Source organism: Anopheles coluzzii, chromosome 2 (assembly GCF_943734685.1).
Source record: "Anopheles coluzzii chromosome 2, AcolN3, whole genome shotgun sequence".
NCBI lineage: Eukaryota > Metazoa > Arthropoda > Insecta > Diptera > Culicidae > Anopheles > Anopheles coluzzii.
In genome coordinates, this window is record NC_064670.1 from 11,315,477 (window position 1) to 11,337,136 (window position 21,660).

The following is a 21,660-nucleotide window of genomic DNA, read 5'->3' on the forward strand; positions in this document are numbered from 1 at the left end:
ATGATTTCAAATTAGAAAACAAAAATGAATTAGAAGCTACTAAACAACAGTATACAGATTAAACTACTTGACTCATTTAGACTGCTTGAAGTTAACTGCTCGAACTACACGAATGAACTTTGTAATGAATTATGCAATGAACTATGGGACAAATGAATATATAGTTGCGATTAAGGTGTACCGTTCTCTTATCAAACTTAAACTCCGTTTATATATCATTTCAGTATTTTCCTATACCTTTAACATTAAATACTCTGAAATTTCATCATTAACAAATTATTAGCTCTACGCAACATTATTACATCTAACGTACACGTACATCAAAGCTAATATCCATCATTTTATTGGTTGGTTCCCGTAGTTTTTTGGGCTCGTCTTATGATTTTTTCATCGTTTCCCATAGATTTTCAAGTTTGTTCGTTTGATTTATTGGTATCGTTCCATTGGACAACAATACAATTCAACCGAGCAATCTGGGAATCATCAAAAAATCATGAGAATACACAAAAAATGGGAAGCAACCAAAAATTTACAGGAAATAACCGTAATAACCGTAACCCTTAGGAAACCCTGTAACTGCTTTCTTCAAAGATTTGAGATTAAAGATTCCTGTACAGTTCAAAGATGTGGTTCAACATGTCAACAGGTGCGACGTAAGCCACACAAGAGCGCTCACCTTGCACAGCACCGTTGGCATGTAAGGCGGAACCTATTGCAGCTTCAAAAATCCAATAAGCAAGCAATTAATTTAATCAATTATGCTTCATCATCAGTACACCCATGTGCTTGAAACGGGCCACTTAAAACCGTACACCAGAGCAACAGCAGCAGCAAATCGGATGCTGGTATGTTCTGTGCATTTTTTTCCTTGCTGCCCTTTCTCCCACTTTCTGCCACTGCTACTGTCTACGGCAAATCGATATCCACAGTGTGCATTCCACACCTCACCCTACGCTGCACGTGCTTTTGCGCCCACCGGGCAAATTGGGAAAGGAAATTAAATTGCTTTTAATTCGATTCTCCACAAACACTCTCTCCTCTACGGGATAACGGTGCTACTCACGGGCGCATCGCGAAATTGCTTACACATTGCGCGCCAATACGCCCAACTTTGTTGTGAAGACATTTGCCATGGCTTTGCACACTCCTGAAGAGTACGAACGTAAAACGTACCGTCTTTTGCAACGATCACACCAGTCAAGGAACGTCAAGGTACGGAATGGAAACTAGTGCAAGGATGGGGCCAGCTGCTTTTTACTTTCATTGCATCAGCGCAAACTGCCAGCGCGAATTGACGATGAAAAATCAACATAAGCAAGCAATAAAGTTATTACATTCACACACACACACACACACACTTGCGAGACGAAACAGAACAGTTGTGAGTCTACACCAGAGTGATGAAAAATGGCAGCAATAGCTTCCCGTCATTGTGACGATGGTAATCTTATTTTCGTTCCCCATACTTCCCGCAAGGGAGGAACCCCCAACATTACCATTGAACTGTCGCGGGTCGGATGAGAAATTTCGAACTCGAACAAGTGACGGTTCCAATGTTGACTCCTGCTCTATGATCGCGTCAAATGTGGTTCAATAATTGCACTTTATACAGGAAATGAAGCGAAATGGAAACGCTGAACAGGCAAACCAATTTCTTTTTGGCGCATAAAAGCTGATTTATTTTGCAAAAAGGTGAAATGAAATTGTGAAAGAAGATTGTGGCAACGGCAATGGCAAGCAGCAGTAGCAGTTTGATGGAACGATTGCTAAGCATTGATCGTTTGATCGCGTTTTCATCATAGCTTCTTGAAGAATGTGAAGTCCTTGAAGTGTAGAGGAAGAAGCAGTTCTTAATATATACCACAATAATTGAATTGAATTGAATAGAAACATGTTTAAAAGGAAGTTTGATTTAAATTCACAATGTCCTTGCTTCGAGCCATAATCAAACAAGTCAAAAACTATACAAAATCTGCTCTGGTGTTTCATATTTCTACTCATCTCGTTCGCAAAAGATAAGCTGAAAGGTGTGACAGCCTTTCGGCTAATGTTTACAAGTCAACCCTCTTCTTTTTGACTACTGCTGCCCCTGCACCAGCTCATCGCCCATTCAACCGGTTAATTAAACAAGTTGTGACACAGGTCCATCAGCAAAGCCTGTCTTCCGCGCTAGATATCGGTCACCCAGCAGCCCCGTGTACCCCTAAAGTGGTGCTCATTTTGTTCAAACGGCAAATGCTTATCCGTTTCGGTACAGCACCCCCAGTGTCACCCTTCCCGAGCATTCCCGCCGCCGTGGCTTTCCACGAAATTTCGTTAGTTGACCATGAAAACAAATCGGTTCCAATTAAACCTAACCCTTTTTTTCCTCGCCTCCATTACATCCATGCTCCCTCGCCGGTTCCTTCCATTTCGGGCTGTCACAAAACCAACAGTTAATTGGGGTTTAATTGTGACAACATAGCCGTTACAGTGTTTGCACGCGAGAGTTTGTTCCTTTTTTGTGCTGATGTGCTGAGCTGCTGCTTTGTCAAAGCTGGTGGCATCCGTGGGGCCGTTTCTGTATGGTCTGCGAGATGGCTTCATGCTGTGAGAAGGACTGCCAAGGGACAGTATGGCGACAGCCGACCATAAAGCAAATGAAACACACAATGTGCAAAAGAGAGATGGCGGCAGGGAAGTTTTGGTAAAAGTTTACCCAATTAAACTACGGAGGAGAAAAATGGGAGGGCATGGAAAAAAAATCTACCATTCGAGATGTGTTACAAAAAGTTATAATGAAAAGGTGTCTAAGATTTCGCCAAATCATTAAACACTGTTTGCGTGTTAGATTACCTTCGATCGCTTGGCAGTTGCCTACCGTTTGACCTTTCGCAACCTCGATCCTTCCGGCTGTATCTTTTCTGGCAAACTTTTCACCACATCATCAATGGATTGGCGTTACCAACACAAACCCGTACACGTGATAACGACTGCTTTATTAACGCAACCTGTAAGCTATGCAAAGTTGCGACCATCCCCTTACCAGCATAACCATCATAAGGGATGTTTTTTTTTTGTTTTCACATCCAAATGACGGAACAGACCGGGTGGAAACGAATGAGAAGCGAAAAAGGCGCCTACGACAAGGATGAACGCATTTTGACGGGCGTCTAGGGTGCGATAAAATGGTCCTAGCCGCCAGTGTGCCTCGTCCCGCCTGTGTCAGCAATGAGCCTACGGTGAAACGAGCCCGCCGGGGAAGGGGAAGCTGTATCGTAATAAGCATCAAGCATAACGGAGATCTGCTGAGATCTGGCATGGAGCGCGCACACTCGAACAGCACGTACATTTTTTCCACACTCATGGTTTTGTTGTGTCAATGCTTTAGATGTGTCTGTGCCGCGTTTTTAGCATGAATAGACCGCATCGATTCGATTGAACGGAGGTACCAGTGCGGCAATTCTTTATCTCTATCGTCGCTTCAAGGTCGGAAGTTCGGCTTAAAAGGAGCGCAGCTGAAGGACAGTGGATGAAATAAATGCAATAAATATTCATCATGGATGAGAATATTGGATGTTTGTAACACAAATTTCAATGTCGTTGCTGTCAATCGAAACACAATGATTAAAACTTCGGTGAACACTTCATATACATGTATGTACAAATTAAAATTATTCAAAATATATGAAAGACAATATGTGGGTAAAGAAAATGGAATAGAGAGCTGGTGAAAACTTAACAAAAAGCGTAGAAAAAAAAACGAATAAATGACGATTATTTGACGTCGTGACTGATGGAAGCAAATAATAAAGAACAGAAGAGAACAAACTATAGAACGAATAGAATTACGAAAGAGAAAATCATGACACTCACATTAAAGTTATGTTGAGTGTTTAGAATGAGATCTAAAAAGAAGTTAAAATCAGTGAGTAAGGGCTTTCAAAAAACAGGAACTAAAAGATGTTATATTAAGTGATAAATATAATGAAACATGTCAAAGAAGAAAAGTAGAAAGAGGAAGTAGGCATAACACGTTTGGGGAAATAAATCTTAATTAATACCAAGAAAGTCTTAAATAAATACTGAAAGAAAGAACATAACTACTGAAAAACTAGTAAAAGTTAAATGATATAAAAAAGATACAAATAATGTTAAGTTATGTTGAACAGCAAAAAGCGTGAGAGCTAGAGAAGCTAGCGAAAGTCTAAGCAAAATATGTCAAAGATAGTATAAGAGAAGGAACGAAAATTGATCATGAATCAAATTTAAAACATAAAAATATGTTCGACATTGGATTAAAAACTTATCAAGCGTTTACTAAACCATCAACCACTGTAAATTGAGCCAGCGTACAAGAACGTCTACCCAAAACTCATCCACCGTACACGAATCATTTACAGCTCATTTGAATGGTATATTGTCTGTTCCGGTTTTTTTCTTCCATAATTCCATTTATTATACCAGCATCTTTCCACCGTCTCGGATCGATTTTATTATGCTGACGGGAAGCTTATTCTCGCTAGCATTCTTGAAGGCGATCGGAACAATCGGAATCTTTGTTGGACCTTGAAGAAAAAAGCCACAAGAAAGCAAAACAGTACGTCAAAAGGCAAAACTTTAGCTAAATATTGAAGAAACCTCGCCCGGCCCTCGGTTGATGCTTCTAGGACCTTCCACGGCCGCCGTTTTTATCGGTTCAGTATTTCATTGCCATCCTCCTGATTGGTGCAGGCTTTACGTGAACGGATAACGCAGGACGATGACGCAGGACGGATCGGTTTTGTGCTTTCCTTCCTTCAGCGTCAAACTAATGATGAACGAGTACGCCAGAGGCGCCAAAGGTGTGGTGGTGCGGGTGGATCTATTGAAAATATGCAAACATGTAACGTACAATTTTTGCACCCTTAGCAGGGAACGAAATAGCTTCGCTCTTCTTGTCCACCATTCAATGGGCCGCCGCGCGTCCTCGCTTGCCACTTAAACTTTTGGACGCTTGGCAATGTTTTTTCCCCCCGCTCAAAAGGTGAGGCAAAAAGGTTGAAATGGCTTTTTTCATTAAAAGTAAGTTTCAACTTACCGCAACAAGAATGTTGGACGAGAAGTTGTTGGGCGCGTGATGCTTTGTGTGTGCCTAGAAGAACCGTAATGTCTTAAGGGATGGATCGATTATTATTGTTAGCGAGGGGTGATTGGATTGGAGCAAAAGTTTCTGATCGCTTACGGGGAAACGCACCTTTCAGTCTCCTATCCATTCTGCCGTTGAGATGGCTTTTAATTATTTGCGTGCTTTGGCTTTGCCTGGCGCGGCTAGACACGGTGCGTAACGACCTGACACCAAACTTCAAGCAGCTCGTGCCAAAACAGACAACAGGCTGTGTTGTACCTCGTCTGTCTGCCCGCTAGTGAAGCAAAAAGGCAGGATGGCAGTAATAAGATTACGGAGCCTAAGCCACAGGACAAACTCTCCCCCCATGCTTACCCGTGCTTGGTGATGAGCGGGATTAGCTCGTGAAGCGCACCGAAGATGTTCACGCGCCGTGCTCGAGATTGGAGCGAAGCGTGCCCTTGCGCTTGAAGGAATCAATAATTTGATTTGTTTGCTAAATTACATTCGGTTGTGCTTTATCCGGCTAGGTATACGCACTAACTCGTACCCAGACAACAGCGTCGCCAGCGCTTCCACGGAATTTCAAATCCGTTTTCTTTATCAGATTGCTGGTATTGTTGTTAGCTGGATGTAGGTTTTTTGCTGCTGTTGTTTTGCTTGCCTATCTTGCATACCTTGCCCGTTCTCAAAGGAAAGGATCGGTTTCGGAATTACCACTGCCCCGAGTATCAGCCTTCAATCTATTCGAGTCCCCATCTAGCGTCAGTGTCCCATTAAATAGATCCACGAGAGCAGGAATTAAACGTGACATCAAAGGAGACGGATAAGCTTCGTCTGTCATTCGATCGGGAGGTGTGCGAATCGTGTGGAGCTCGAGCCAGCTGTCCACTAGAAAAAAAGGGAACAAGTCTGGGCCAGTTTCTGGAAATCGGTAAATTTGTTATTTGATTGTTTTCGTCGCTCCCGGACTGCCGAAGCCCTGTCAACCGTGATACGCAACGGTCCCCAACGCCTACGGTTGTCTTTCGTGAAGGTATGACTTTGATTTTTAGGTTTGCACGCCGTCCCGGTGGCACTCGTGTTGAATAATTAGTTTTCTGAAGAGGAGGACGTGCCCTTTCGGACACCTGGTGTGGTTGGGGATTCGCCCTTCTGGGGATAAGCTAGCTAGAAAGGTGTGCGGTACCGTAATTCGGTTAAAAATACGATTCAATTTGTCATTTCAAATGTGGCGCTAAATCGTTTTTATTGCCATTTGCTTGGCCATATGGTTTGCCCCTTCCACTTGCAGGCAAAACACGCACAGTAAGGCTGCGAAATAAGTTCGCAAATGGTTTGCCACCGTTTTTCGAGGAATGATTTATCAGCGCTATTGAACTCACTGCTAATATTTGCCATATTTTCCACTCAATTACCTTATTAGCACCATCGATCAAACACTATCCTCTCGGAATCCTTCACCGAAGGATCACCGGAACCGGCTGGTTTGGGGTTGGAGCCGTGCCACGGGTGGACGAGATGGTCGAAACTTCAACCCCATAAACACCTGACCAACATCGAACACTCGCGTTCTCCTCGTTGGTTGTGGTGCATACATTTTATCCATCCTCCACCTTCGATACCTTCGAGCCACCGTGGGCCAACGAAGATGATCGAAGACAATTGAGAACCCAGTTTTCCTGACGCTTCCACGCTTCGGCCTTGATGGGCTGGGGCAGATAAATCAAACACAAACAACCCAACAGAGACAGGGCTTCTTCTGCTTCCATCACCTCACCCATACTCTCATTTCCAAAGACGAACGGAATCCTGATTTACGGCGATTCTGTCCACCAACAAAGACGCCACCTGCTCGTACCGTGTGACTAGGGTAGCCAGGTATGTTGTGCTAAGGACATCATCGTCCTGGTGTATATTCCGCTGCGGTGTTTCGCCGTGTCTGTGCTTGTGTGTTATCTTGTCCGCTTTCTGTTCGAATTATTGGCGGTTGATGTTATAAATTATAATCAAAGCTTTCCAAGCAATCCAGCTCCAGCCAGCCAGCTAGCCAGCCACTGAGCCAGCCAAGGCGGCCCGAAATGTAACGCCTGGAATGGTGGTGTCTTTGAACGTCGAGGAGCCATCCCGGTGGCGATAACTAAGACTGTATACACAAATACACCAGCGGCCGCCGTTCGATACACAGGTATTCATCATCGACGTCGGTGCAGTAGAAGTAGCAGTGGCAGAGGCTTTTCGATGCTCCAGCCCATTGTTTATGGGCTCAGATTGCGGCTCGCTTTTCGATGATTCGATAAATAATTGCAATAAATTCTGGCACGCGGCACGCTACCCTCCGCACCATTCATCCACCAACAGTGTCCGGACGTCCGGCGCTTATATCGTTAAAATCAGCGTTTCTTCCCCCTTTCGCCTAGGTCCGATGGAACGGCGTGTACACCGGCTTGGCTAACCGATCTATTGGATGGATGTTTGCTTCGCGCCGAAATATCACGCACTGTACATTGCCAGCCGGATTGCCAGAGGGCAAAGACTTCTCAGAAAAGTGGCTCTTTCGACAGCAATTCATCTAGGGCAATCCGCAACCGCGCCGGTGTTGAAATCGACACAAATCGCTTCACTGCAATGCCTTCATGCGTCACAAAGCGAACAACAAATTCATAACCGTACCCTGTATCTTGTATCCGTTTTAGGGTGAAACAATAAATATTCTATGCTTGCAAAGGGGAAATATCGAGTATAACAGGAGTAACACAATAAAATCACATCCCATCCGATGAGCGATGAGGGCATCGCATTTGGAGGGGCTTTTTTATTGATTTTTCCTACCTTCTTACCTTTAGGCGGAAGTGATTTTTGGTAGTTACTGTGTACCCATACGATACACTCCCAAACAACACACACACTCACATAATCTCGAATCTTCAATCTTTCGGATGATTTGATAAATAAAACATTCATCTGCAAAGAGTGGAGTGGCGTCTCCTTTTTTTGGGTGGATCGGCAAACAGACTTTAACAAATGGATGAATTCCTGGATCTTTATTAAGTATGGAAAAAGATAATAAAAAAAGCATTGTACTGGGGGACACCGTTCGTGTACCGTGAGCGGACAAAGATATACTTTGTCCTATTCACACATTTCTTTTATTCAAATATAAAATATCCAATGCTGCACAATATTGGAGTTCCCGAAGGATGTATGCTCTCCCGATAGTAAATAATTCCGTTCCTTAGATTCTATATGATTTGTCTCAGAATTTCGCTACAAAAAACAACCTTGCAAGTTTAAGCTGTACAGGTTTCGAACTCGGTTTCACTTTCTTTCCTTATTATAAAACGTATAGCAATAGATATGATTGTTTGCATGGCCTTTTACTGGTGCAAATACCAATGCCTTGTCCAGCGGAAGTAAAAATTGCAGTCAATTTCTCTACTTACATCTCTACCTACCCATCACATCAACCTTCTTTTTCTCTTGCTATCGTCAGTACCATTTCAATGATTGTTCATATTGTTGTCATACAATAAGAAGGCAAGTAAGCAGGATTCATGTCAAGATACACTTCCGGTTCTGTTATAGCGAATAGCGATACCGTATGTATATTTGATACAGAATTCTAATGCGATGCAGGATTGTTATAAAAGCACAAAATTGCAATAACGAATTATTCACGTGATAAGAACTGTCGCCGTTTTAAGATACAACTAATAAATAAACCCTCATATATCGCGTCGTCGAATTTTAGTAATTTTATTTAATTTTAATATGAATTTAATTGAAAAAATGTATTCAAATCATTTCTACTACGCGAATAATTGTGTAACTGCTGCTTCTATTGTTATTCACCTGATTAAATTATACTCTATTGAAGCGATCTTGTGTAAATTATGACTGTAATGACTGTAAATTAAGCAAAAAGTTATGCATTTTTTCTGTAAGTTTTGGAAACGCTATGCATGACATGCGTACTGGCAAGCAAGATATAGTATCGGAGTGAATAGTTTAATTTGAAATAGCTATTTTTTTGTTTGTTGCAGCTTTAGTTACGTATGCTACCAAATTTAACAAATGATCATTTCATGTAAAGAAATATCATTTCATCATCCAAGATTTCAAACGATTCGACGATAACGCAACACGTTTTAATCCATTGAATGGACTATCGTACTCATAGTTCAGCGTTTCTCAATACATGATGAGCAAAGCTGTTAATTTAAACTTCATTGTTAATACGTTCAAGAAAATTATGAAAAATATCACAATGAATTTATTTCCCTCACTTTTGTAAATACATTGTGTTTAGAGTTCGTGTAATATAAATAATCAAAAATACACATCAATCCAACAAACCACACCTAACAACTGCTGACCTAATCTATGCCTGTTTTGGAACATTCCAAAACAACATATATGCTACCCGATTACACACACACCATCCCCAAAAAAACTGCGCTGTATTGGTTAGATGCGCCGCTACAGACACACACGCAACCAGATAGCAGTACGCCCGGTTTATTATATCGACGGGCACGGCAAACCGCAGTGTCAGTGTTGTGTTTGGTGTGGAACGGCAGCAGTGGTAATAGCAGGTGCCGATGACCGACAGCGCCCGTCTAGCGCTTGGGCTAAGGAATTACATCACGACGCACTTGAGCGCTACAGCCATTCTCTTCCTAATCGCGTGTGCCCTTGACAGTGATCAAGATGTTTCTAGTGCTACTGACGACGCTTCTCGGTATTGCCGTTACCTGGATGGTTGTTACCATCATCCGGAACCGTGCTACCGTAGCTAAGCTTAAGAAGCAGCTTCATAATTTCACCGTCATTCCGGCAATTCCGGTTCTTGGTTCGGCGTACCTCTTCAAAGATCCGACACCCGAAGGCATCTTCCAAACTTTTACCGGGTTCCATAGACAGTTTGGCAGGAATCTCATTACCCAGAGTCTGTTCAACTTTCCTTCCATGCAAGTATGTGATCCGAAAGTGATCGAGCAGATCATGCAAGCGCGCACGATTGAAAAGACGATCATTTACGACTTCATGGTGCCATGGCTTGGAACGGGATTGGTTGTATCTACTGGCACGAAGTGGGCGCAGCGTAGGAAGATCATTACGCCGACGTTTCACTTCAAGATACTGGAAGACTTCCTCGTCATCATGAACCATCAGACGGATGTGCTGATCGAGAAGCTGAAACAAAACGCGAATAGCACGGATTTCGATATTTACGAGCATGTGACGTACTGTGCGTTGGACATCATCTCAGAATCTGCCATGGGCGTGAAGCTGAACACGCAGCAGCAACCCAACTCGGAGTATGTGATGGCAGTGAAAGAGTAAGCTACTATATACACTGAACATGAAGTGCACAAAATGTTTTACAATTTCCCTTGACATGTTTCAGAATATCAGATATCATCCTGAAGCGTCTATTCTCCTTCCTACGCGAGTACAAGTGGGCCTTCCAGTTCACCAAATCCCACCGCCGTCAGGAAGAACTAGTAAAGATTGTACATGATTTTGCTCATAATGTGATAAGCGAACGCAAGAAGCAGCTACAGGACGAACGAGAACAACAGCTCACACAGGAAAAGCTTGAGGAAGAGGACGTCTACGGCAAGCGTCGGATGACTCTGCTAGACCTCCTGCTAAACGTCACGATCGACGGAAAACCCCTCTCCGATTCGGACATCCGAGAGGAGGTTGATACGTTCATGTTTGCGGGTCACGATACGACCACCTCCTGTATTAGCTTTGCCGCGTACTATCTCTCTCGTGACGCTACCGTCCAGCAGCGTGTGTACGATGAGATTCTCGCTATCGTGGGCCCGGATGCCAAAACTCAAGAGCTTACCTACGGCACACTGCAAGAACTGAAGTACCTTGAGATGGTGATAAAGGAGACGTTGCGAATGAACCCATCCGTTCCGATCATAGGACGCCGATCGGCCGGTGATATGCTTATCGATGGTGTTACCATTCCGAAGGGAATGGATTTCGGTATTCTTATCTACGCGCTGCACAACGATCCAGAGCTGTACCCCGAACCGGCCCGTTTCGATCCGGAGCGGTTCAGTGAGGAAGCTTCGGAAAAGCGACAGCCCTACAGCTACATTCCATTCAGTGTCGGCGCTCGTAACTGTATCGGACAGCGGTATGCGATGCTCGAGGTGAAGACTATGCTCGTAAAGCTGGTGGCCAACTATCGATTCTTGCCGTGTGAAGAAAGTAATAAGCTGCGTATCAAAACAGACATGACGCTGAAGCCGGTGAATGGTACGTTTGTTAAGATTGTCCCAAGATAAGGGTGGTTGAAATCGCTCAATGGGTAACGTACGATAAGATACGATTAGGGTAGGAGTTAATCATTGGTAGGCGAAATCCACTTGTGTCGATAAACATGCTATGTTGGAGCCAATCCGGAAATGATTTATATAAAAGAATAAATACATTATTGTATACACTTCGTTTTTGTTTTCCTTTCGGTGTTAAACAGAATGATAATAAAACGATATCTGATGTATAATATGAAAATATCACAGAGCGAGCTGATCACTTGCAGCTGCTGTTTAAATACGGGCTGAACATCTAAAGAGCCAAATGGATACAATTCATAACATAACACCTTTCCTCATGATGGCCGTATTGCGGACAAGAATTATAGTTTGGTTTAAGCATAATACCTTTCCACATTTTCATAGAGTTTCTGCTTAAACAAACTAGGTTTATGCTTTTCAAAATTTTCGAAACTATCTATTGACTGCCAGGCTATGCACTTATTAGGAGTTTAAGAGTTATTTTGGCCGAAAGGACTAGTCTTATGTATATTCGTAAAGCACTATTGTACAAAAACTATTTCATATCTGATTGCGTCAGATCGTTATTGAAATCCATAAAGTATCGCCCCAGCAGCGGTCCCGTGGTACAGTCGTCAGCTCGCACGACTTTACATCAAGTCCGTAGTGGGTTCAAGCCTATAATCCCACCGTAGCAAAGGACTGAATATTCGGCTGTGGGGTACTAAATAAAGTCTCGAAAACCTATGGTTATAAATAGACCAGCGCATGTCCACCTAGGACAATTTACAATTTTATCATCCAAAGCACAGATTTGTTTTTTAAACCTATTAAACTCTCAATGTTTTAAGGAGCATACAAACAGGTTGTCTAGTTGAACAAAAATGCCTAATTTACCTGCAAAGCAATAACCAAATTGAATGTTTAGTGCTGAATACCATCATTCTTCACCGATGTATACTTCTATTTATCACAAAAATGATATTGCGTAAAATTTTACAATCCATACAAGAGAACGGATGCATGACTCGGTCCGAAGCCAATTAACCACGCTAATTGGGATTTGTCTGTATGCTGTAACATTTCGAAACAAATTCTATGCTCCCAACCATACACGCATACACTGACGAAATCAGCTGAATTGATTTGAGCACACCAAAACATAGAAACACACACAACACACATCAGCGTTTACCGAAACACTTTATTGACGGGCTCAGCTAACCGTGGAGTCAGTGTGGTGTTTGATGTCCAATGGTGAGCGTGTCCGTGACGGTTGCCGGCGCCCGGTTTCGTGCTTATCGATTTGACTAAAAACTTACATCACGGAACATTTTCCCACGATTCTGTGCGAGCGTGCGTGACCTTGAATTCGATCACGATGTTTCTGGTTCTTCTAACAACGTTTTTCGGCATCGCCATCACCTGGCTGGCTGTAACCATCATGCGGAACCGTGCTACCGTGTCGAAACTCAAGAAACAGCTTCCCCACTTTACGGTTATTCCAGCGATTCCGGTGCTTGGCTCGGCGTATCACTTCAAAGATCCGACACCCGAAGGTATCTTCAATACCTTTACCGGGTTTCATAAGCAGTACGGCAGGAATCTAATTGCCCAGGGTCTGTTTAACGTCCCTTCAATGCAGATCACTGACCCGAAGGTGATCGAGCAGATCATGCAGGCGCGCACGATTGAAAAGACAATCATTTACGACTTTATGATACCCTGGCTTGGGACGGGATTGGCAATATCGACCGGTGCGAAGTGGGCCCAGCGTAGGAAGATCATTACGCCGACGTTTCACTTCAAGATACTGGAAGACTTCCTCGTCATCATGAACCATCAGACGGATGTGCTGATCGAGAAGCTGAAACAGAACGCGAATAGCACGGATTTCGATATTTACGAGCATGTGACGTACTGTGCGTTGGACATCATCTCAGAATCTGCCATGGGCGTGAAGCTGAACACGCAGCAGCAACCCAACTCGGAGTATGTGATGGCAGTGAAAGAGTAAGCATCGAATGACTCAATATAAAGTACGAAAAATATTTTACAATTTTCTGTAACATCTTTTAGAGTATCAGATATCATCCTGAAGCGTCTATTCTCCTTCTTACGCGAGTACAAGTGGGCCTTCCAGTTCACCAAAGCCCATCGTCGTCAGGAAGAGCTGGTTAAGATCATTCATAGTTTCGCGTATCAGGTGATCAGCGAACGCAAGAAGCAACTGGAAGACGAACGAGAACGGAAACGGACACAGGAAAAGCTTGAGGAAGAGGACGTCTACGGCAAGCGTCGGATGACTCTGCTAGACCTCCTGCTAAACGTCACGATCGACGGAAAACCCCTCTCCGATTCGGACATCCGAGAGGAGGTTGATACGTTCATGTTTGCGGGTCACGATACGACCACCTCCTGTATCAGCTTTGCCGCGTACTATCTCTCTCGTGACCCTACCGTCCAGCAGCGTGTGTACGATGAGATTCTCGCTATCGTGGGCCCGGATGCCAAAACTCAAGAGCTTACCTACGGCACACTGCAAGAACTGAAGTACCTTGACATGGTGATAAAGGAAACGCTTCGGATCAATCCATCCGTACCGATCATAGGACGCCGATCGGCCGGTGATATGGCTATCGATGGTGTTACCATTCCGAAGGGAATGGATTTCGGTATTCTTATCTACGCGCTGCACAACGATCCAGAGCTGTACCCCGAACCGGCCCGTTTCGATCCGGAGCGGTTCAGTGAGGAAGCTTCGGAAAAGCGACAGCCCTACAGCTACATTCCATTCAGTGTCGGTGCTCGAAACTGTATTGGACAGCGGTATGCGATGCTGGAGATCAAAACGGTGCTCGTGAAGCTGGTGGCCAACTATCGATTGCTGCCCTGCGATGAACGTAATAAGCTGCGCATCAAAACGGACATGACGCTGAAGCCGGTGGACGGTTCTTTTATTAAAATTGTCCCTAGATAGAGGCTTTCCAGATTAAGAAATACGTAACATGGAATATGGGGAAAAATACAGACCAAAAATTTTACACTAAATAGTTAAACTAAATAAAGAAATTGAAGTTACTTCTAGGTAGCATTGTCTTAGTATAGTCCAATCTTGCAAGAGATTGTAATAGAAAAATAAAGTAGAAATTCATTACGAACTGAACCCTCCATGCGTTTAACATTGCGGAAGCGATCGATGGTAAAAATGTGCGGATTAACGGATTAACGCGTCATTGCGTTGTCTGCTGTTGCCTTTCCTTCTATCACTTCTAGCGATAACCACCGCTCACCACCACCGAGCGACCAAACTGACCTGAAGATGCAAGTGAAGATAATGCTATAATCACTGCACAGAAAATGCATAAATGCGGCTCCGTGCAGATGCAAATTTCAGTGTGATTGCCCCACACGCCCTGCAATGGCGGTCAGTGTGTTGCTCCTGTTCCTGCTAGCCACCGTGCTCCTACTCTCAGCTCTTTACATCGCACTAAAGGTCGTCCGGAACCGGAACCGGGCTGTAGCGCTGCTCAAACAGTTATCCAACTTCCGTGCCCTGCCGTCGGTGCCACTGTTCGGCAGTGCACACCTCTTTCTGGACACCACACCGGACGGCACGCTGCGCACGATAGTGGACTGCCATCAACGGTACGGCCGGAATCTCCTACTGCAGGAGCTTGGCAACGAGTTCAAGCTGCTCACGTGTGATCCGCGCGTCATCGAGCAGGTCCTGCAGGCGAAAACCATTGTGAAATCGAACTTTTATCGATTTCTGCTACCATGGATCGGATTGAGCAGTGTGGTGGTCAGTGGACACCGGTGGCACAACCGACGGAAGGTGATCAATCCGGGCTTTAACTACCGGATGCTACAGGGGTTTCTGTCCACGATGGACGCACAGGCGGCTGTGCTGGTGGCAAAGCTGGCACCGCACGCAGGCGGTCCGGCCATTGACGTGAACGAGCCGTTGCGTTGCATGGCGATGGACATTATCTGCGAGACGGCGATGGGTGTCCGTTTGGGTTGTCAGTCGAATCCGGCTGTTCCGTTCTTCAAGGACTGTGAAGAGTAAGAGGCGGTGACACGTGTGTGTGGGCGTTAGCCGGGACTCATCTTTATAGCTTATTCTGAATTTCTTCCCACTTCAGATTGCTTGACTTGATATACAAACGCATCTTTAACCCGCTGCTTACGTATGATTTGGTGTACGCATGCACCAGGGCAGGGCGTCGTGCAAATGCCACCATACGGGCGTTGCACCAATTTACCCGTTCCGTGATTCGTGAGCGCGTGAAACAAATGCAAGCCGTCATCCCAAACTCCCAACAGCCCGCCCCGGAAGAGTCGCAGGAACAGAAACACCGTAGCACGTTTCTGGATCTGCTACTGCAAACACGCCTCGCAGGTGACGAACTGCTGTCCGACGATGATATCCGGGGCGAGGTGAACACCTTCATGTTTGCGGGCCATGAAACCGTCACGTCCTGTTTGAGCTTTACCCTGTACTACCTGTCTCGCTATCCGGACGTTCAGCAGCGTCTGTACGAGGAAATCGAGACGATGGCCAGGGCGCCCGAGTTGACGTACGGCGCGCTGATGGAGCTGAAGTACACCGAGCTGGTCATCAGGGAAACGCTACGGTTGAACCCATCGGTACCGATGATTGGCAGAATGGCGGCCGGTGATATGGAGATCGATGGCGTCACGATACCGACCGGTACGGAAGTGATGCTTAACATCTACGTGATGCAGAACGATCCACAATACTACCCGGACGCGGACCAGTTCCGGCCGGAACGGTTTCTGCAAGAGCCACCACCGTACAGCTATCTGCCGTTCAGCACGGGCGTACGGTCGTGCATTGGGCAGCGGTTTGCGATGCTGGAAATGAAAACGGTGCTGGTGCGGTTGCTGTCCCGCTTCCGGTTTGTCCCGTGCGGCGAGGAGAACGCGCTACAGGTGAAGGCTAACCTTACGCTCAAACCGTACCACGGGGCGTTCGTCAAGCTGGTGGACAGGCATTAGACATTAGAGGCAATAGCAATAGCACACGAACCACATTTTGACGAACGTTGTCCATCACCGGGATGGTTGCTTGCCGTTCCATATGGTGTGCTCTAAATCGTGCGTTGGCTGTATTTTAGTGCCCAGGCTGAGTTATGAATGTATGCCCCATCATAATTATGAGACCGTTGCACTTTGTCATAACCGTCGGTCCTCCTCCCCCATCCCCGATGGTGGCTATTGTTGCGGTCTTGTTGGCTGTCTGGTCTGGTTGGCGTCATCCAAAGTCGAGACGAACGAGAGCTGATGGGCACAATTGTCCACCACTCCCGCCCGGTTGTAATCAAATGCGAACATCAAGTACAGACAACTCGCTTTCGGCACATTACGCTCCCAGGACTAGCACCGCCAAACGTCCATCCTCCATCCCACGTGTCTGTGCGTTTGCTTCAATCCAAAAACGAATGCCAAAAGGACAACGGTTCGTCTCCATTTTTTTTTGGGGGGGAATGAGTGGCCCGTTTGTTAAATTGATATCTTGCGGACTTTTTATGAACTCTATCATTCAGGATGTTTTCCCGTCATGTCCTCTTCCTTCTTTTCTTCCCCTCACCCTTGCTTGGCACTGAACGAGGAGTCTATTTACGTGCGTTATGGGTGCAATTTCCGGCAACCTGACATGCTCCGGGGTGGGAAGGCCACGCGTGGACCAAATATAATGAACTGAACATAAAAATGTTGATTGCATGCACAATATTTCCTCTTTTTTTTTGGTGTTTATAGGATGACTCCACGAAACCAACAGTATACTTTGGCGGAGAAGAGAGCAACAAAAAATCACGTTACAGCGTGACGGAAACTTTTTTCCCTTCGCTTTTCAGTATCCAACTTGCCGCCAACGCGCACCGCGTTGAGTATGTGTTGCCTCTTAGGACGGATGGGAAAATTTATGATCAATCAAGCAAGAAACAAGAAGAAGAGGAAAGAAACACTCCCCGCGTCAGCGCATAGCAAAACGCCGCAGCAGCATCTCTTTAACGCCATTCTGCGCCTACGCGGAAGGACCAATTTGCCCGGCCCCGTTGCGCTCAATCCCATCCTCCAGCGGGGATCATGTTACATCCAATTTATTTCATCCCCCTCCGCGTGTTTATCCCATCCCAGTGTGGGAAACCGCAGCATCTACCATCCCCCTCCGCTGACCCGTGAATGTCCTTTCCAATTTGGGGAAACGCACCAGCGAAACAATATCCTTGACACAGATTCGATTGTGTGTCTTCTGTTTGTGTGGTCGATTCGATGGGGTTGTCCCGTGTGTGTGTGTGTGTGTGTGTGTGTGTGTTTGTACCCTACACGCCTATGCGATTGCGTTTCGCGTCCCTAGATAGTGATTGTATGTAATCCTAGCAGCATCCACAACCCGCGCGGAGGAAAAAATCAATAACGGAGCATAACTACCTACGACACCATACTGCATTTGGTTTGAGCGAATGCGAGCAAAACTCGTCGATGCTCGCGCGCCCTTCCTTTTTAAGGGAAGTTTTTTATTATTATTTTCCGTGCGCCACTCTACTTTAACTCTAAACAAATGAATGATACTCTATTCTATGTACACGTGGGAAAACTAAACTGCCTTTGGTTGCTCCCCGCTGCCAGGGACCGCTGTCTCCGTGCCGATCTGTGCCGCTATCTCCGCATACTTCTCCCGCCGGTAGTCCTTCTTCGCCTCGTCCATCAGCACGTTGTGCAGCAGGTTCCGGTTGTTGGACTGGTTGGGCAGCAGCGCCGGGTACGGGTTGCCCCGGAGCTCCAGCACCGCCCGCTTCCGGTACCAGCCCGGGTACTCCTTGGGGGCTTTGTACATACGCGTGGCGGACACCTTGTACTCCTCGAACCGGGGCACCAGCACCTTGAACAGTTTGTGCACCAGCTGCTTCTCCAGCAGCCAGTAGTCGGCCATCTCCATCGTCGGCTTGTGGCAGTCGCCGTGCCGGATCGCGTCCGAGATGAGCCGCTCCGCGTAGCCGCGCGCCTCGTCCGCCCGCTGGTAGTTGAGTTCGATGCGCTCGTGCTTCACCAGTGCCGTCACCGTTTTGCGCAGCTTGGCCAGCCGGCCCTCCGGTCCGTCGATGTTTTTGAGGTTGCGGTGCCGCGGACGGACCGCAATTCGCAGCTGCGACATCAGCTTCGTTACTTCCGCCTGATTCATCGCGAATGGATCGATGCCAAAGCACTTTACTTAATAAGAGAAAATGCACCAATATCCCGGCATTCGGTACTGTTGTTACTCAATCAAAACACACCACATTTCTTTCGCCCGGCTCACGGGCCTCGTTGACAGATCAGCTGTCAAACGCACAGCTGCGCACACACACACACCACAATGGTAGGTCTGTCAGTGGGACGCTTTTTTTGCTTCGCTTTGTACACATTAATTATTTGAAGCTTTTTACGATAATTTGCTTATGAAGGTTCGTGTGTTTACCAGTTTTGTGTGAATTGCATCATGAGCAGTGTAGCACTTAAACTAAATCCGAATAAAAAGCAGTAAAGAACATTGCTGTACCCAAAACAAAACACATCAAATCCATCCGTTGGCCAAAAGTCTACTCACTCTAATCCCATAGTGCAGCACGCAAGCGCTAGCGGTACTCTTCTCGCACGCAGCAGCACGGCTATCGCTCGGCTTCTCACTCTCGCCAACAGTAGAGTCTACCGCTGGCTCCACGAAACGCGAAGCCTGCCGCATGTCTTCCTAATGTTTTCTAATTCAAAAGTTACCAAGCCGCGAACCAGCAACAGTGTGGTGTGCGTCGCCAGTGTTATTCGCTTCTGTAAACGTATGTGCCCTGTAGTGTCGGTATTGTTGTGTAGTGTGTGTGTGCGTGGATGTGAAGAAGGATCAGCAGTGCAAGGCTCGCGCGTGGCTCATGTTAATAGCAACTTAAAAGATTATCAAATTTGATTGTTTTTATATTGTATTCGCTTACTTCAACTATTCATCCTTTGCTGCACATTTCCACACACACACACGTACACACTTGTACACACGCAATCACGTTCTCCCTCTCTCTTGGTGTATCTGTGCGTCCATCTCTCTTTCGCTCGCTTGCTTTGTGCAACGGGGTCCTCGGCTGTGTGTGTGTGTGTGCGTGTCGCGTTCTGTCCGTGATTCGAAACCGGTCAGTCGCCTGGCCAATTCCAGTTCTGCGTTCGTTGCTCGATGGTCCAGCGTGTCGGCCGCGCACACAGCCTCCGTGGAGACAGAACAAACAGAAAATTTCTCTCCCCGTGCTTTGACCCCCTCCCCCCCTATTCCGGAGTAGAACGTCCGAACGCAGGGAGTTGTGCATCCGGTGGTGGTGATGGTGCTGCGCTGCGCGCTGTGGTTTGCTTGTGCCACGGAAAACGTATCGATCCACGCGTGTGTACCGGGGAAGGAGTGCGTTTCTTTTGTGTACGCGGGGCCAAGTTTTTGTTGCATCTCCAATAAAAAAGTTTAATACAAAGGTGTTTTTTTTTGGTTGTTTTGGGTGTACAGTGAATGCACACACGCACACATCCACAAGGGTGGCGGAGGATGTGATGGGAATGTGTTGAAATCTAAAAGTAAAGATCCCAGTGCTGGAGTGAGTGAGTGAGACAGTGAAGTATCAACGTTCTGCGCAACCCCTTTTTGTTGTGTGGTGCCGCAGCGCCAGCGGAGAGAGTGTGTGAAAGAAGTGTTTCTATTCTGTGTACGAGAGTGAGGAAAAGCCGTGAAGACGTGTTTTTCCAGCCAACCAGCAACGTGTGTGTTTGTTGACGTGTACTACCCAGGGCAACAACAGGAGTAAACGATTCAGACGCCCAAGAAAAGCGGCTCCAATATATACTATTGCTTGACGCGCGGGTAGAGAAATCCGAAAAGTGTTCCTGCTGCTGCTTGTACTTGCACGAAAGGACGACAGAGGAAGCGAGGAAGCAATCCAACAATAGCACTGCCTACTGCGTGTGTGTGCACCTTGTGCGACCTGTAAGTGTATCCTTTCTTTCTTGCTGTGTGTTTGTGTGCTTGTAGCCCTTCCAACCCCCCAAAAGGGTTATACTACATGTCCGGGATTGTTGTTCTGATTAGAAGCTTGTGTTTTTGTGTGTCTGTTTGCCTGTGTGTATACGACACACACGCGCGGGTGCCATTTATGTGACGCCTGCCCCAACGTCCGTTAGCAGCACAGACAACCACCATAGAGCCAAGCCAATGGAAAAGGGGGCAAAATAGTGCGAAAGCTGTCACCTTTTTTCCGCTGGTTTCTTCTTCTTCTTGTTCTTCTGATGCTACTGGTGTCTTGGGGCTATTCCGGGTTGCACTTGTTTTAATAGACCCATAAGTATGCAGGGCATACTTATCCACGCACACCCACTAGCGCGGCCAGATGAGAAAGAAAGAGAGGCAAAAGGAAAACGATGCGATGTTAAATCTTCATCCGCTTTATGGCTTGAGAAAATGCTCTAAAGGTGTGTTGGGAAAGCTAACCCGCGCGCTCGTGTGTGTGCCTGTGTGTACCTTAAGTGGGCTGGGAATGAGCGCTCGGGAAGAAAATGCAACACTTTTATTAGAATCGACCCACAAAAAAAAAAGAAAAGACGGAGATTTGAAAACTTAGACGCTTTTATTCAACGTGTACCACGTCTTGTGCAGAACAGACAGGTTTTCTTATGAAGAGGGTTTATTTACGCAATGAAGTGAACGATGACAGATGTAGCAGCACGCGTTGGTCATGCTCTTTTTCAACCCTTTTACAGTGTCCAGACAAAACAAGAACATGGAACGGCCACGCCGAAATCACCGGAAGAGAGAGAGAGAGTCCCCGGGGAGGGAGCAAAGAACCGAAACGACGGAGGCGGGGGCCGCCAATATGCGTGTGCGGCGTGTAGAACACACAATGCAACTCACAACACAAAACCCTCACGCACACGTGGTGGAGTTGGTTGGGGGAGGAGTTGAAGGCAGCGAGGTGAAGCGAGACTAGTTTGGAATCCATCCCAGCAGCCATCGACCCGCGCGGGCACGACGCTCTCTTCCTCCCTTTGTGTGTGGCCGCGCGCGCGCTCTTGCGTGTGTGTGCAGCAAGATGAAAGAGGAAAGCGCGCGCGCGAGAGAAAGAAAGGGAAAGAAAGTGCGCTATTTAGAACGAACGCACGCAATGCGAACGGGAAGCAGGTGTGCGCGAGCGAGAGGAAGGAGCGGTTTAAGCGCTTGATGATGAGTTTTATCCGCCATCGATG

At 46.2% G+C, this 21,660-nt stretch overlaps 4 protein-coding genes across 12 annotated transcripts in view; 3 read left to right on the forward strand and 1 right to left on the reverse strand.

The window, feature by feature from the left end:
* Positions 1-9,617: 9,617 nt before the first annotated feature.
* LOC120950217 (uncharacterized) lies at positions 9,618-14,493 on the forward strand. The gene is made up of 4 exons (XM_040368078.2): positions 9,618-10,428; positions 10,497-11,391; positions 12,662-13,401; positions 13,468-14,493. The coding sequence occupies exons 1-4, from the start codon at positions 9,797-9,799 to the stop codon at positions 14,366-14,368; spliced, it is 3,168 nt and encodes a 1,055-aa protein (XP_040224012.2). The 5' UTR covers positions 9,618-9,796; the 3' UTR covers positions 14,369-14,493.
* Positions 14,494-14,797: 304 nt separating this feature from the next.
* Positions 14,798-17,148, forward strand: LOC120951683 (cytochrome P450 4d2-like). Its single transcript, XM_040370511.2, has 2 exons — positions 14,798-15,456; positions 15,537-17,148. Exons 1-2 carry the CDS (start codon positions 14,810-14,812, stop codon positions 16,411-16,413), a joined length of 1,524 nt encoding a protein of 507 aa, XP_040226445.2. The 5' UTR covers positions 14,798-14,809; the 3' UTR covers positions 16,414-17,148.
* Positions 17,149-17,868: 720 nt separating this feature from the next.
* Positions 17,869-18,752, reverse strand: LOC120950220 (39S ribosomal protein L17, mitochondrial). The gene has a single exon (XM_040368083.2). The coding sequence runs from the start codon at positions 18,599-18,601 to the stop codon at positions 18,017-18,019; it is 585 nt and encodes a 194-aa protein (XP_040224017.2). The 5' UTR covers positions 18,602-18,752; the 3' UTR covers positions 17,869-18,016.
* A 384-nt stretch (positions 18,753-19,136) lies between these two features.
* LOC120950205 (homeotic protein female sterile) overlaps positions 19,137-21,660 on the forward strand; it is a 66,088-nt gene continuing 63,564 nt past the window's right edge. For 7 of the 9 annotated variants that reach the window (XR_005751109.2, XM_040368051.2, XM_040368054.2 and 4 more), the window contains exons 1-2: positions 19,137-19,232; positions 19,934-20,407. The gene's annotated coding sequence lies outside the window, so the exon portion shown is untranslated. Of the gene's footprint in view, positions 19,249-19,394; positions 20,408-21,660 lie in introns of those variants that run through there. The other 2 variants (XM_040368052.2, XM_049606107.1) reach the window with 2 other exon arrangements.

Bases quoted from the DNA above. Each gene is read 5' to 3' on its own strand.
- LOC120950220 (XM_040368083.2), bottom strand. From the start codon at position 18,601: ATGAATCAGGCGGAAGTAACGAAGCTGATGTCGCAGCTGCGAATTGCG.
- LOC120950217 (XM_040368078.2), top strand. From the start codon at position 9,797: ATGTTTCTAGTGCTACTGACGACGCTTCTCGGTATTGCCGTTACCTGG. The intron at 10,429-10,496 runs GTAAGCTACTAT...GACATGTTTCAG, and splicing joins TATGTGATGGCAGTGAAAGA to AATATCAGATATCATCCTGA. The intron at 13,402-13,467 runs GTAAGCATCGAA...AACATCTTTTAG, and splicing joins TATGTGATGGCAGTGAAAGA to AGTATCAGATATCATCCTGA.
- LOC120951683 (XM_040370511.2), top strand. From the start codon at position 14,810: ATGGCGGTCAGTGTGTTGCTCCTGTTCCTGCTAGCCACCGTGCTCCTA. The intron at 15,457-15,536 runs GTAAGAGGCGGT...TTCCCACTTCAG, and splicing joins TTCTTCAAGGACTGTGAAGA to ATTGCTTGACTTGATATACA.